At 43.8% G+C, this 12,855-nt stretch overlaps 1 protein-coding gene across 1 annotated transcript in view; it reads right to left on the reverse strand.

Annotated features, from left to right (window-relative positions):
* Positions 1-4,759: 4,759 nt before the first annotated feature.
* The window catches only part of hmcn2 (hemicentin 2), a 41,869-nt gene continuing 33,773 nt past the window's right edge, over positions 4,760-12,855 (reverse strand). Inside the window, exons 61-81 of the mRNA XM_070903757.1 lie at positions 12,571-12,840; positions 12,282-12,472; positions 11,975-12,188; positions 11,618-11,752; positions 11,324-11,514; positions 10,378-10,459; positions 9,845-10,015; positions 9,576-9,728; positions 8,948-9,085; positions 8,409-8,530; positions 8,050-8,290; positions 7,900-7,959; positions 7,688-7,807; positions 7,401-7,535; positions 7,092-7,211; positions 6,760-6,885; positions 6,068-6,196; positions 5,690-5,983; positions 5,471-5,590; positions 5,254-5,380; positions 4,760-5,138 (exon numbers count right to left, since the gene is read on the reverse strand). Of these exons, the coding sequence (XP_070759858.1) occupies positions 4,760-5,138; positions 5,254-5,380; positions 5,471-5,590; positions 5,690-5,983; positions 6,068-6,196; positions 6,760-6,885; positions 7,092-7,211; positions 7,401-7,535; positions 7,688-7,807; positions 7,900-7,959; positions 8,050-8,290; positions 8,409-8,530; positions 8,948-9,085; positions 9,576-9,728; positions 9,845-10,015; positions 10,378-10,459; positions 11,324-11,514; positions 11,618-11,752; positions 11,975-12,188; positions 12,282-12,472; positions 12,571-12,840 (3,518 nt within the window). The remainder of the gene's footprint in view (positions 5,139-5,253; positions 5,381-5,470; positions 5,591-5,689; positions 5,984-6,067; positions 6,197-6,759; positions 6,886-7,091; positions 7,212-7,400; positions 7,536-7,687; positions 7,808-7,899; positions 7,960-8,049; positions 8,291-8,408; positions 8,531-8,947; positions 9,086-9,575; positions 9,729-9,844; positions 10,016-10,377; positions 10,460-11,323; positions 11,515-11,617; positions 11,753-11,974; positions 12,189-12,281; positions 12,473-12,570; positions 12,841-12,855) is intronic.

Raw genomic sequence — 12,855 nt, forward strand, 5'->3', positions numbered from 1 at the left:
TCATCTGCGCACAAATAATTTCCAGCAGGACATAGGGTAATGCTCTGGGTAAGAACGCTCTGCATACGTACGTTGATTATCGCGTTTATTGGCAGAACAACTATATGAAGCGAGAAACTTAATATGTCATCTGGAAAATATACTTTCATAAATTTGTCTCCCCACTTGAGTGCTATGTTGACAAAGTGTGTGCTAGCAAATTCTATTAATGGGTTTAAAACGCGCCGCCAACATCTTTATATTCATTCACAGTCGCTGCAGTGTGCGGCCTGATTACATTAGCATTTCTGGCATGAGGCAACCCTCATCCTGAGTGAGTTAATAAGGGCGCAGGCTTGCTCAGGCATACATGGGCATAGGACTGTTGAAGGAATTGGACCTGTGATTGTCCCTTAATGGGACAGCCAGTCTAACATGTACTCAAAGCTCACTTTAACTTCAAAGAACCAATTCTGAACTTGACGCAGACATTTTTAACAATCTGGCGATGAAGTAAAACACTGACAAACTCAAACGCAGGTATCTTTGCCATTTTCTGCAACACAGTGTCCAAAGTTATACTTTTGACCTCGTTCATGCAGTCTTGACATCTGGCTCTCCACATCCTCCACTACACTTTTACCATTAGTTCTCAGCCACCACATCTTAGTATTACTCAATCTCCCCACACTTAGTAACAGACAGTAGAGTCATGGCAGTCTGAAGCTGGGGCATTACTCATGTTCATTACTGGTTTGGATTCCAGTTGAAACAAAAAAAAAGGTTTGTGTCGGCCTTTGTCAATGACACACCACTTTGTGCAGTGTAATCCAGCTTATTGGGTGAACAAAAACTGACCTCATGTGAAGTTTAAATAAATAACTTTGTATTGTAAAGCCCCATAATTTAAATTAAAAATATTCCCACTGCAACATGCTACAGTGTCACTAACACGCTGATTGGCTTCACATTAGCCAACAACATTTAAAGCTGCATTAACTCATTTTTTGGCCATTTGTGGGCAGCAGAACTAGTTGTAAAAACACAACATAAAACCAAAACAATGAGCTAAAAGATGCTAAAACGCTCCATAGACATGAAGGAAACTTCAGAGTTGAGTGACAGCTCTCAATGACAACTGTCACCAGTAGTGACACCTTTCATATTACACATCGTCATTTAACCCATTGTTTATATTAAAATATTGAAGCAAGTCTTTAATGTGTTGTGGCGCTGTGACAGAATACTGTATGGTCAAACAATGGCTGATTTGGCATTAAAGAGCTCAGGCAGAATCTAGGACACAGTGAGATGTTTGACAAGACTTTAACTTGAAGAATTCTTTTGTCTGCACGTTTAATTTGGTAACGATGGGTATGCTCTGAGCTCCATTGCTTATACCTACTAATAAGCAGCAGTGTTGTGCTCATTAGTGAGTGGAGCACAGTCAGTCCCCATTTCTCCTGACATCCCGACTGTGTAAAGCAGTAGGGGAGATGGTACCAGTAGCCATCGGTCAGCCTTAAGCATTTGTTTCCACTAATACTTTGTGTTTAATAGAAAATGCCTCCAGTCTGCCTTGCATTATAGTGCACGTGTTACAGGGAACTGGTGAAGTTTATGAAACCTTAATGAATGACTGTGTTCCAGTTTTGTGTGCAGTCCTTCTGGTTTTCTCAGAAAGTAATTTTTTTTAATGCTACTTTTTCATTATTTGCAACCGCTGCTTGTTCTGTTCACACCTATCTGTTAAAGTCCTAATGGTGCTGCTTTACTGCTGTAGTTATTGCCCATTGTTCAGAGATATTAAAGACATAGACACAGATTGTTTTAATTAGTTTCACATGTACCGTAGTCAAAAAGAATTAAGTTTAATGGCTGTTTAGAAACACAGTTATCAGGAAGTTGCTCAGAAAGCTTTTGTGCGTTTGTCACTTACATGGAAAATATGGAGTACACATGTTATTTTTGTATGATGGGTATTTTATTCTGGGGTTAAGTTTGCTGACTCCTATAACAATAACTTACTAACAAGTGTTAAACCCACACGCAGTATATAAACTGTTCTTTCACAATTCCTAACATCCAGGCTAAGCTAATGACGGCATCACAGAAGCAGCAAAAATCAAAACAACTGGAGGCAACCTCCCTCCCACACACACACACACACACACACAAAACTGAAGCATCAACAAACACACTAGCTCAGCTCAGCTCAGGTCAGCAGTCCATGACCTTCTCATTTCAGGGAAATGAACAGCAAAACAAGTTCTGTATTGCAGATGCTGAACTGTACAAGCTCATCAACCTTGTCAGTTCGTTGCACTAGAGTCAAAAATAACCTCATGCCATATAACAGTGTTCAGGTTGGTGATTAGTTTTGTCAGGTTACCGCTGATTCATCCCTTTGCCATCAGCCAGCAGCCACGAGTGCATCCATATGTTGTATTTCCCTCCGGCAGAGGTTGATGTACTCAGTGTTATTTGTGTTTTTCTCTCTAAGTCAGTTATAACAACCAGCAGCTCAACACATGACAGCTAAGAGACCAGCAAGACCAGATCAGTTTACTGTCAGTTTGAGAGCAACCTAAACCCTGCTCCATCTACTGAGCAGCTGAGGTATTGCCTGAGACTGCATGTTTCCAAAGTGAATGAAAGTCAATGAGTGATATGACTCGGTAGAAACAATTTTTAATTTAAGGCGCATTATAAGATCAGAATTCAGCCCTCTATGAGCATCGATGCTACCTGTTAGGGTGGAGCAATAGCATGATAAATACTGTGAGATGATAGAAATGTGTCAACTGTCTGTATCCCATGTAAACCAGTGGTCATGAACAAGGTCAGAGTTTGCTTGTTGTCTGGATAACCTCTGACTGATTCTTACCAGGGTTTACCAGGAACCGCATCTCAAATACTGGCCAATCATAATCTAATTCTAGATCTTGGTTTGAGTGTGCACGTCTGGTCATTGCAGTTCATTCAAATTAGCTTTTTAGCGGAAAGTGTATTAGGATATGAGCCAGGAGCTAAACTGGCCTGTGAACCGGACTGAAGTGGGTGAGAAACCCTCATGTGTAGACCAGATTTTATACAGTATGAACTATATTTAAACGAAATGACTGGAAGAACCTTTTACTAGTCCCTAAAGATGAATATTTAAATTAAAGATGACTTATTTACTGTATGCAATGACAGGTAATTACTTATCCTTATCAACATACTAGGCACTAGGAACTATTTTCAACACTGAACATTTGATGATATATTTTCCCACAAAGACCGCTGATAGACAGAGAGAGATCACCATCAGCCAGATGTTCTGCTGGATATCTGACAGTGAACAGGATGTATAACAACAACAGAAGACAACAGTCACAACAGAGTAGGAAGAGGTCAAAGAAAGCCACGGTTGAAACCCAGTTTGGCATCTGTCTCAGGGTTAATACGTCATTGATTAGTGTCGTGGCCAAATGGAATTTCCTGAGTAGGTCGTGTGCGTTTCCTCTCTGGTTAATAATAAATGTTTGCACAAATATTGTCAGTCAGCCGCAAAACGCTGTTTGTAAAATGTTGACTGAATGACTGACTGAAACAATGGTATGGTAATAACATACACAATAACAAAAGTGTTGTCCATTTTATTTCTGCACACTCATTTACAGCAACAGGGAGATATTTGTTTAATCTGCAAGAGTAGAGCAAACATTTTTACTGCAGCTGTGGGCATTTTACGGTTTTCAGATGACTTCCCTTCTCAGATTTATACATTGGTTTCATTACTGAACACAAACTGTTCCAAAATGTAGAAATGAGAATACTAACATGTTGTACGAATGCAGTGAAGATGTGCCATTTTGTAGCCAATGCCACACTGCAGAAAGTGTAAGTGCAGTCCAACGCTGTGGTGAGCATTTAACAACACCAACAGCGTCGCTGCCACGGTGAAGACAACCGTATCAATTCAAAACACTCGAGTACATTCAGAATAGCACCTTTTTAAACCTTCTCACATGATAAAAAAATGTTATAAAAGAGTACAAAAACACATACAATACATGAAACACTGTCGCTACCTAGGTAGCTACAAGCCACTGTTACAATGTGCCAGTGAAGGTTTGTCATTACGATGCTTGTAGATCCTTATTAACTCAAACCTTCTGGGACAGGAGGCTGTTTGAACCAGTGATGTGTTCAAATGACTTAAATAAATTAAAATAATAGGGGAAAACATACATTGTACAATTTCATAACTGTTGAAAGAACTTCCAAGTGCGGGCTGCAAACATATTTTCATATGAGAATAAATCTGTCCCAGAATTAGATAACTAAAGATAGCACGACATCAACTTTTCTTTCTGATAGTTCCTGATGGATACGACATAACTTCAGTGCTTGGTTGACATTACACTTTCTTACATTCTGCATTTTCAGATGCTGATTAGAAAGATGCACCCACGTAGAGCACACGGTGAACAAATGAACAAAACACTTTGTTCATCCAGCAGTTCAGATGTCTTCAATACAGGAGGTTCTGCTCTGTAATTAATTCAACAGAACCTAGACCAGGACATTTTCCACTATGACATTACAGTCATAGATGGGGGTACACATCTTCATGAGATCCACTTACTAACCATGTCCGCCTTATCTTGTATGTTGGAGCTTCTTTACATGGCCTAATGTGTCCGGTGCACAGGGTTTTGGGAAATTGCCTTTTGGGTAAGAGGCACCCCGAGGCCTCTGGGAGGCAGAGTCACCTGCAAAGCAGCACAGAGGCTCAGTAGGGATACGTCGAGATGGAGATGTAGATGATGAAGATGCTCTGGTAGGTAATGCGGCCCTGCAGCGAGATGGTTGTGGCCTGCACCTTGAGCCGCACTAGTCCCGGTCTGTCCAAAGCCCGCAGGGTGAAGATGATCCCCCTGCCTAACTCGTCTCTGATGCCAAACACCCGGCCCATCACGCCCGTCTCTGATTCCTGCTCAAGTATGGCAAAAGACGTACGCTCTTGCAGGGCGCCCGACTCTGAGAAGGCCGACAGTCGTACCACATTGTGACTGGCTGGGATGCCAGAGGGGAGGGTGAGTAGCTTGTACTGCAGGAGCAGAGGAGAGCCTCCTGCGGCGCAGTCCAGAGAACAGGGCCTGTAGCAGGTCCTTTAAAGGTCAACAGGAAAGTGTCACTGGCACATCAGCATTAAAATATATCTATCAACAGCCTAACTATTGTATTTAAACACTGTTCACAATTCTCTTTAGTCATGCAATTTACCCAGGGCTTCGTCCACTCTGAAAGGACGCAGGGCACGGTGTATCCAGGCACTGGTATCCCCCTCGAGTGTTAAAACACATCTGATTGTGTCCACATTTGATGCCTTGTTCTACACATTCATCGATGTCTAGAGGTAGAGGAAGGGGATAAGAGCTCAGCTGTAGTCATTTAAATGGAGGGAGAAGGTAATGCAGCTACAGTTTAATGAAACTCTTACCTTTACAGCTCCTGCCATTGGGTAAGAGCTGGTAACCTGCGGGACACAGGCACTGGAAGCTGCCAATGGTGTTCCGGCACTCGTGTTGACATGGCTTCCTGAGCAGACACTCGTCTACATCTGTACAGAGAATAACGTGAGAGAAGGCAAGTGTGAGAGAATCGAGTGGCAGAAAGGACGGTATGATTTATTTGTGAATTCGTTTGGATGCGCTCTCACCGACACACGTGCCGTCTCTGTTGGTGTACCCCACAGGACAGCTCTGTCTGGTGATGCGAGACACTCCATGAGGACGGGAGAGGATTGGCCGGCCCAGAGATGACACCAGCTGTGGGCGGAGCCTTGCTCTTACTCTGGTGCCATTGGTGTAGGTCTGGCGTCTCTCCAGCCCCGCACAGGAGCGCCCATCTCCAAGCAGCACAGTACCAGGAGGGCACAGGCACCTGAAGCTGCCGGGCACATTGCGGCACTGGAAGGCACAAGGGTTTGGCGTCTGCAGGCACTCATCAACGTCTGAAAGGTAGAACAAGGCTCAAATGAATTCTCATGTGCTATTGGTGAGTTGTATTATAAAACAGACACAGCAGTTCGTCGTACCCAGACATGGGAGGCCTACTCCCTGGGATCTGTAACCTCTGGGACATACACAGCCGTAACCTCCGATTGTGTTCTGACAGATCTGAGTGTAGCGACACATGTGACTTCCATCCTGGCACTCGTCAATATCTGAAAAATATGCCGTTTAACATATTACATAACATATTAGGGCCATAGAGGTTTTTATTCAAATGAATAACTTTGTTGCATCCAGTTATAAAGAGGAACTTTGTTTCCTCAGTCCAAGGTTTTCTCTGACTACCAATCAATAGACTTTTTTAAAATCTTTCGCTGGCTTTGTGAAGGACAAGCATTGACCTCTTGATGTTTTGTGCCCTAAAACAATCCTGTAAAAGTTGACCTGGAGTTACGCAACATAAAATGCAGTGAAGAGGTCTGCAGAAGCTGCCTATATTATCGCCAACGCTCCCGTTGGCTTCCACCGATTCTACTAATGCAGACAAGTCCAGGTTTTTGTCACATGTTCAATGTCCAAAGATAAATGACTCCATGAAATCACAGGTGTTGTCTCGTAGGTTGGAACCAAATCTGCGAGCCCTTCAAGGCATACATGAGTTGATACTGTGTCTCTAAATGAATTAAGTAATGATTTGTGTATGGTCAAATGCTGTATCTAAGTACCCTCTAAATAAAAAAGTGGATACAAAGAATAAAGTAGGATAGCCACTAACCCATGCAGGCTCCACTCTCTGCTTTGGTCATGCCAGCTGGGCAGCTGTCGAAACACTGGTATCCTCCCTCTGTGTTACGGCACTCCTTGTGAGCCGGGCAGACATTCCTCATGCACTCATTGATGTCTGTAGAAGTGCAACCATTACAACAGAGCTGTTATAGATGGTTAGTTATCCTCCGGCTAAACAGCTGTTGTAGTTACAGTTGCTCACATGGGCTTTTTAATTGAAAAATAGTCTCCTAAATCTGACTTGATTTGAAAGCTACAATTAATGAATTCATTTCCATGACTTTTGTAAACTCTTGATCAACACCAGGTTAGGTGACTGACCGGTGCAGCGATGTCCTGACAGCTGGTATCCAGGGTGACAGATACAGCGGTAGGAGCCCAGAGTATTGAGACACTGATGCTGACACGGGGAGAGAGCAGACTCTTGGCACTCATCCACATCTGAAACACACAGTTGACGCATCTGGCTTTATCAATCTACAGCGGACACCCAGTATACTGTATAAGACGATGTAAGGTAGAGATGAGATGTTGTTCGCGATTGATTATTGCAGGAACAAATATAATTGGATTCAAAAAAGAAAGGGAACAACGCACAACAACTGAAACGTTCAGTTAACAGTGACTTGCCTTCACAGCTGGTTCCCGTGACGCTGGGCTTAAAACCCGGTCCACACTTGGCCTGGCAGCGATATGTGCCCACTGTGTTGACACACTGCTGGTTGTAGTGGCACATGTGCGAGCCCTGGGAACACTCATCAATGTCTGCGTGGTATTAAGTAAAACAGTATAAGGCCAAATGCTGAGACAGAGGATTAGATGAAGATGATGAAGATAAGGGCTTAAACATAGGATTTTTTCCTTTTACTTAACAAGGACATTAGCATTGTACATCTGGTACTTGTTTTGTGTCTCACCTTGACATGTGTTGGTCTCTGTGGAGATGGTGAAGCCAGAGGGACAGGCACAGGAAAAGCCTCCCATGATGTTGTTACATGAATGAGAGCAGGGGGACTGCAGCGCGCACTCATCTTCATCTAACAAGAACACATTTAATTACAATAATAAAACTGGTACAGTGACAAATGTTCAGAGATAAATGAGGCATAAAAAAGGGGAAGCGGCATACCAGCACAGTAGGAGGCTGTGTCGAGAATGAAACCTTTAGGGCATGTGTCTCCGTAACCATCTGCAAAAAGAAACAATCAGATCCAGTAATTCGTGTGATGTAGTGATGGTGAAGTTTTAAATCACTGTACTTTTTTTTCCCCCCCCTGACCTGGTATGAGAAGGCTGGCAGTGACATGGAAGTCCAAAGAGAGAGTGAACGTGTTATAGACGCTGTTCATCCCGGAGACCTTGAGCAGCTGGAGCAGAGGGCCCTGGCGCTCCTCCTGGCCCTCATAAATAATGGTGTGATTACAGCGCAGCACCATGGGGTTTCCTCCTCTCTGGTGGGTCTGCGATGACCACGAGTACAGCTGCCCTTGGCCTGTCTGCAGATATGACTCATCAAACTCCTGCGGGACACAAAAGAAATCAGGTCAGAGACACTGAAGAGGAACTTGTCAGCAAATTCTCTGGTGTGATATGTTTGAGGTCTTTAAATACACATTGCCGGGACAGCAGTGAACGCACCTGTAGGCTCAGATGAGATGATGACAATGAAGGAGGCACAAATCCGTTAATTACAATGTCAAGTAGTAAAACTCCCTCCGAATCCACACCTCTGGCAACATGGGTCAAACGAAGGATCTCCCCTGTTTGCAGAGATTAAAAAAACGGTAAAATCAGGAACTCATTTTCAAGCACAAGGGAGCATGTTGAAACTGTAAACTTCTGAATGGCAGTGGAAGTGAGTGGTGCCATCTGCTGGTTGTTTTGTAAACTACAAAAGAACAATCAGTGAATCAGTGGTCTCAGATAAACACCTTAAAACCACAAATTCTGTCTTTTTAATTTGTGCTGCAAACACTCACCATACCTCTACAAAAGTTAGCATGAATGCGTAAGTGATATATCATTTAAATGCAATACTTTCATCATGTAACACATGAGTTGAGCTACTGGCTACAGGCTCTAAAAACCTTTTTTGAAACATACATTACCTTTAAATAAATCAAAGGTTTGAAATACTCTTTGGCTAACTGATAAAACTGATCTAGGGTCAAACTTACCGGTCTCGAACTCCAGCTGAGACTCCTGTCTGAACTGGCCCTGAGTGAAGGAGAAGCCATTTCTGGCTGCTCCGCTCTGCAGCACAGTGGTCCAGTAGATGGGAGCAAACACTGACACCAGCACCCGCAGCAAGGGACCTGCGGCGAAACAGCATCAGCTCTTTCCGAACCGTATGCATTCGGAACATGCAGTCTCCATAAGCAGGACCGTATCCCCACAATGAGCCCTGCTCACGTCTCAATTCACATCTATCACCTATTTAGTGAAGTGGTATATAAAAAGTAACCATCATTTAAATTCCATTTAAAAGAAGTCGAAGTTAAAGTTAGATTGGTTGCATTTACTTTTTGGCATCCTACGAATTTATAGCCGAAAGATTTGTCATTAAAAGCTTGTTAAACCCCAACTGTGCAAATTTACAAAACAAAGTTTAACACGAGTTTAGAGTCCACTACATCTTGGAGTCTCTGTCAACAACACCTTGAATTGTCCCATAATGTTGGACAGTGTGTATATGCATGCTTGTGTCTGACCAAAGACTGTTGTACAACTACAAGCACTGAAATGACTTGGAGACTTTTCTCTCTGAAGATATCTACCCAGGGGATATAATGTGCGATCACTCACCCACACTGGGAGGGATGTTGTCCAGGCGAGCCTGCAGAGTGCTGCTCCCCTCTTCCTCATTGTCTGTAATGTTGGCCTCCAGGAAGGACACACCAAACTCTCTCTCGTTCATCATGCCTATCAGGCTGCCTCTGGTCTTGCGAGGAGTCTCTCCTTTCGTCACCAAGCAAACCGAACAGACAGAAAGGTAGTGAGCTTACATGCCTTGAGTAATTGGTGATTATTTATAGCTCATTTATGCTTTAAATCAGACAAAAATGAATTTGCACCTGGACAGAGACCAGCTTGACATTTCCTAGAGTCGATACTGGGACCGCTGCATGATCGGCCGCCATTGGCTGGTTCTGGGTTGTTGCACAATCTGATTCGTTCTTGGAAGCCTTGTCCACAGGTGCTGCTACATGGACCCCATTCCTCCCAGTTAGAGTAGCCTCCGTTGACTGGATTAGAGAGAGAGAAGAGGAGAAGACAGCAGAGTTTTGAGTCTAGATTAATTGAAAAAGTGACAAGGAGCTTATAGAAAAGAATTGTGACAAAAAAAATTCAAAAGGATCAAGATATTCTGAAATATGGACGTACATCAGAGGACACCAACATCTGACGAAAAGAGAACAGTGAGACAAAATGCATTCATAAATTGAGGTGGGATGAAACTAGTTGTTTGAAATAATTCTTAGAGAAGCCAAGACTCTGAGAGGTAAAAAAAAGAAAGTGTTATTACTGGCATGTGTGGTGGTGTGTATGTTTTTAAATTCATTTCATATCCCGTTACAATGTGTGTAATCATAAACACAGAACTCACTCTGAACCTTGAGAGTAATGGTCCTCTCAGCTGCTCCAGCTTCACTCTCAGCCACACACTGGTACTCCCCTTCATCTGCAGCCTGTAGATCAAACAGGTAGAGGAGCAGACTTTGGCTTAATTGGCACTCTGAGGAACAATTTTCCTCCGATAGGGCCACAAACCTCCAGGACAAAACTGTGCCTTAGATCACATATAGTTTTATTGTGAAAGAAAGCCGACATTAAAGCAAAAAAAAAAAAAAAGCAGTCATTTTCTATTGGGCAGCTGAGACTTTCCATTGAATTCTTTGTCATAATAGATATTATTGGGCCAGAGAGAGGAAATTTCACATTAGAGTGCTCTGTGGGAAGGACAGTCATCTGTCTGTGAGAAAGTCTCAACTGCAGGCTGTGCAATTACAGCAGCACTTGGAGACCTAACAAGGTTAGAGGCTAAGGAAGGAGGAGCAGGATCTGGGAACATCCAGCTCTCCGTTCATCTCCGCCCTCTGTTGCTAATGCTGTTAGCCTTCCTGACTGAACTGAATCTGATTTAGGTGGGAGCAGGACGCTGCAGGACAGTCACACACTGTTCGTCCACCCAAGGGGACTGCAGATGAAGCCTGGAACGGATGAATACTGCTCCATTGTTCTCCAAGACATGAAACGTTTATTGATGTAAGTATTTTGCTAAAGAGGGTTTAATCATCCCTTAGAAAAGGGGTAGTACCATATAAGTATATAATTCTCCCTACTCCTTTTTGGACATGTAATATTTATTTATTATTTGATATTTGTTTACTGTTTGTTTTATTGGTTAGTCTTGTTTGTTTTCTTATTATTTGCTGGTCAAAATGGTCAAAATCCATTCACTTCAAAAAAGTTCAAACTTGGTTTGACAAAACTAGAGGCTCACTGCTAAAAAAAAATGTAGGAAATAACGAATAAGGGAACTCTGTATTTACAGTGATGCTGTAAATGACCAAGGATCCGTTGTGAAGCGCTTGCATTCGGAGGGAGCGGAGCAATGGTTTTTCATCCCGGAGCCAGCGGAGGACAGGGCTGGGGTCTCCATGGACTGGACAGTCTAGCACAGCAGAGCCACCCAGGATGACTGTCTGAGACATGTGGGCTTCACCCTTCAACACCGGAGGCTCTGGAGAGTCGCACAGCACATATTATGATATAAGATCATCAAGGTGACGTCAACATCTGTAGAAAGCTGAACAGCCCCGACTGATCCAGGACAAAAAGCTCACCTCTGATGCGGACAAATGAGAGCGCTCGGATGGAGCCCACGCTGTTTTCCGCAATGCACACGTAGGTCCCAGCGTCACTCGTCGTCACATTCTCAATGATCACGGAGCTCCTGCCGGCTTCATCTACGGTGGCACCTGGAACGCGTGAAATCAATCAGTGAATAACATGGTTCAGTTTAAACTCACAATACTGCATCAGCTTAAACATTACAACAGCAAGAGTGATTGCTATCCCATGCTACTGTGTTCCACAGAAGCTGCCGTCTTAAATGAGATGTGATTTCTGTCACAATGGCACTGAAGTACTTTGGTGGTATTGATGCGCTGAGCAGATCACCATGTGAAGGAATACCATACCAGGGTAAGGACTGTTGTTGACGGTCCAGGAGATGGCAGGAGAAGGTGTTCCCTGAGCGTGGCAGGACAAGGCCAGACTCTGCCCTTTGTTCAGGGTTACATCGCCTGGCAGCTCCTTGAAGGCGGGCCTCATGTTGATGGACAGGCGGATGTCTTGTCTCACAGAGCCTGCTGCATTGGTAGCTACACATGTAAACGCGCCAGCATCCCCTGGCTGTGTGGAGCAAGCAAGCAGAACAGATTCTTACGCCCAGAACCAGACAGAGATGTAGTTCATGATGCGGGGAAGAATATGGTTTGTACTAACCTCAGCCCTCTCGATAATTAGCTCTCCTGATCGCAGGACAGTGAACTTGCCTGGACGGTTGGACACAGTGGCACCGTCCTTCTCCCATGACACTCTGGGCTCTGGTGAACCCTGAGCAGCACAGGGCAGCAGCGCCTGAAAGCCTTGAATGACTGACAGTTCTGTCTGCGCAGGAGGAATCATGGGTGGGACTGAAATGAAACATTATTTTTTTTTATCAATATAACTATTTCATGTAAGCCTGCTATATTCAGTCTTTCCATAATATGAAATGGCACTCTTAACTCACCTTGAATAAACAGCCTCATGTCGTGGCTGACTCTGCCGGCGAGGTTTTTGGCAGTACATGTGTACAGGCCTGCGTCACTGCGCTGGGTAGAAGTAATTGCCAAGGTTCCATTGGCAAAGATGCGTATATGAGTGCCGTCGACCACAGGCCTCCTCTCCTTATGCCAAGTAACTTCAGGTTGGGGCTGCCCGTCAGCCACACACTCCAGAGTGGCTGGCTGGCCTAGCACTACAGTGTACTCCACACGAGGAACACTCAGCACGGGTGGAACTGGAGTAACAAGTA

This window comes from Enoplosus armatus, chromosome 4 (genome assembly GCF_043641665.1).
Source record: "Enoplosus armatus isolate fEnoArm2 chromosome 4, fEnoArm2.hap1, whole genome shotgun sequence".
Classification (NCBI taxonomy): domain Eukaryota; kingdom Metazoa; phylum Chordata; class Actinopteri; order Centrarchiformes; family Enoplosidae; genus Enoplosus; species Enoplosus armatus.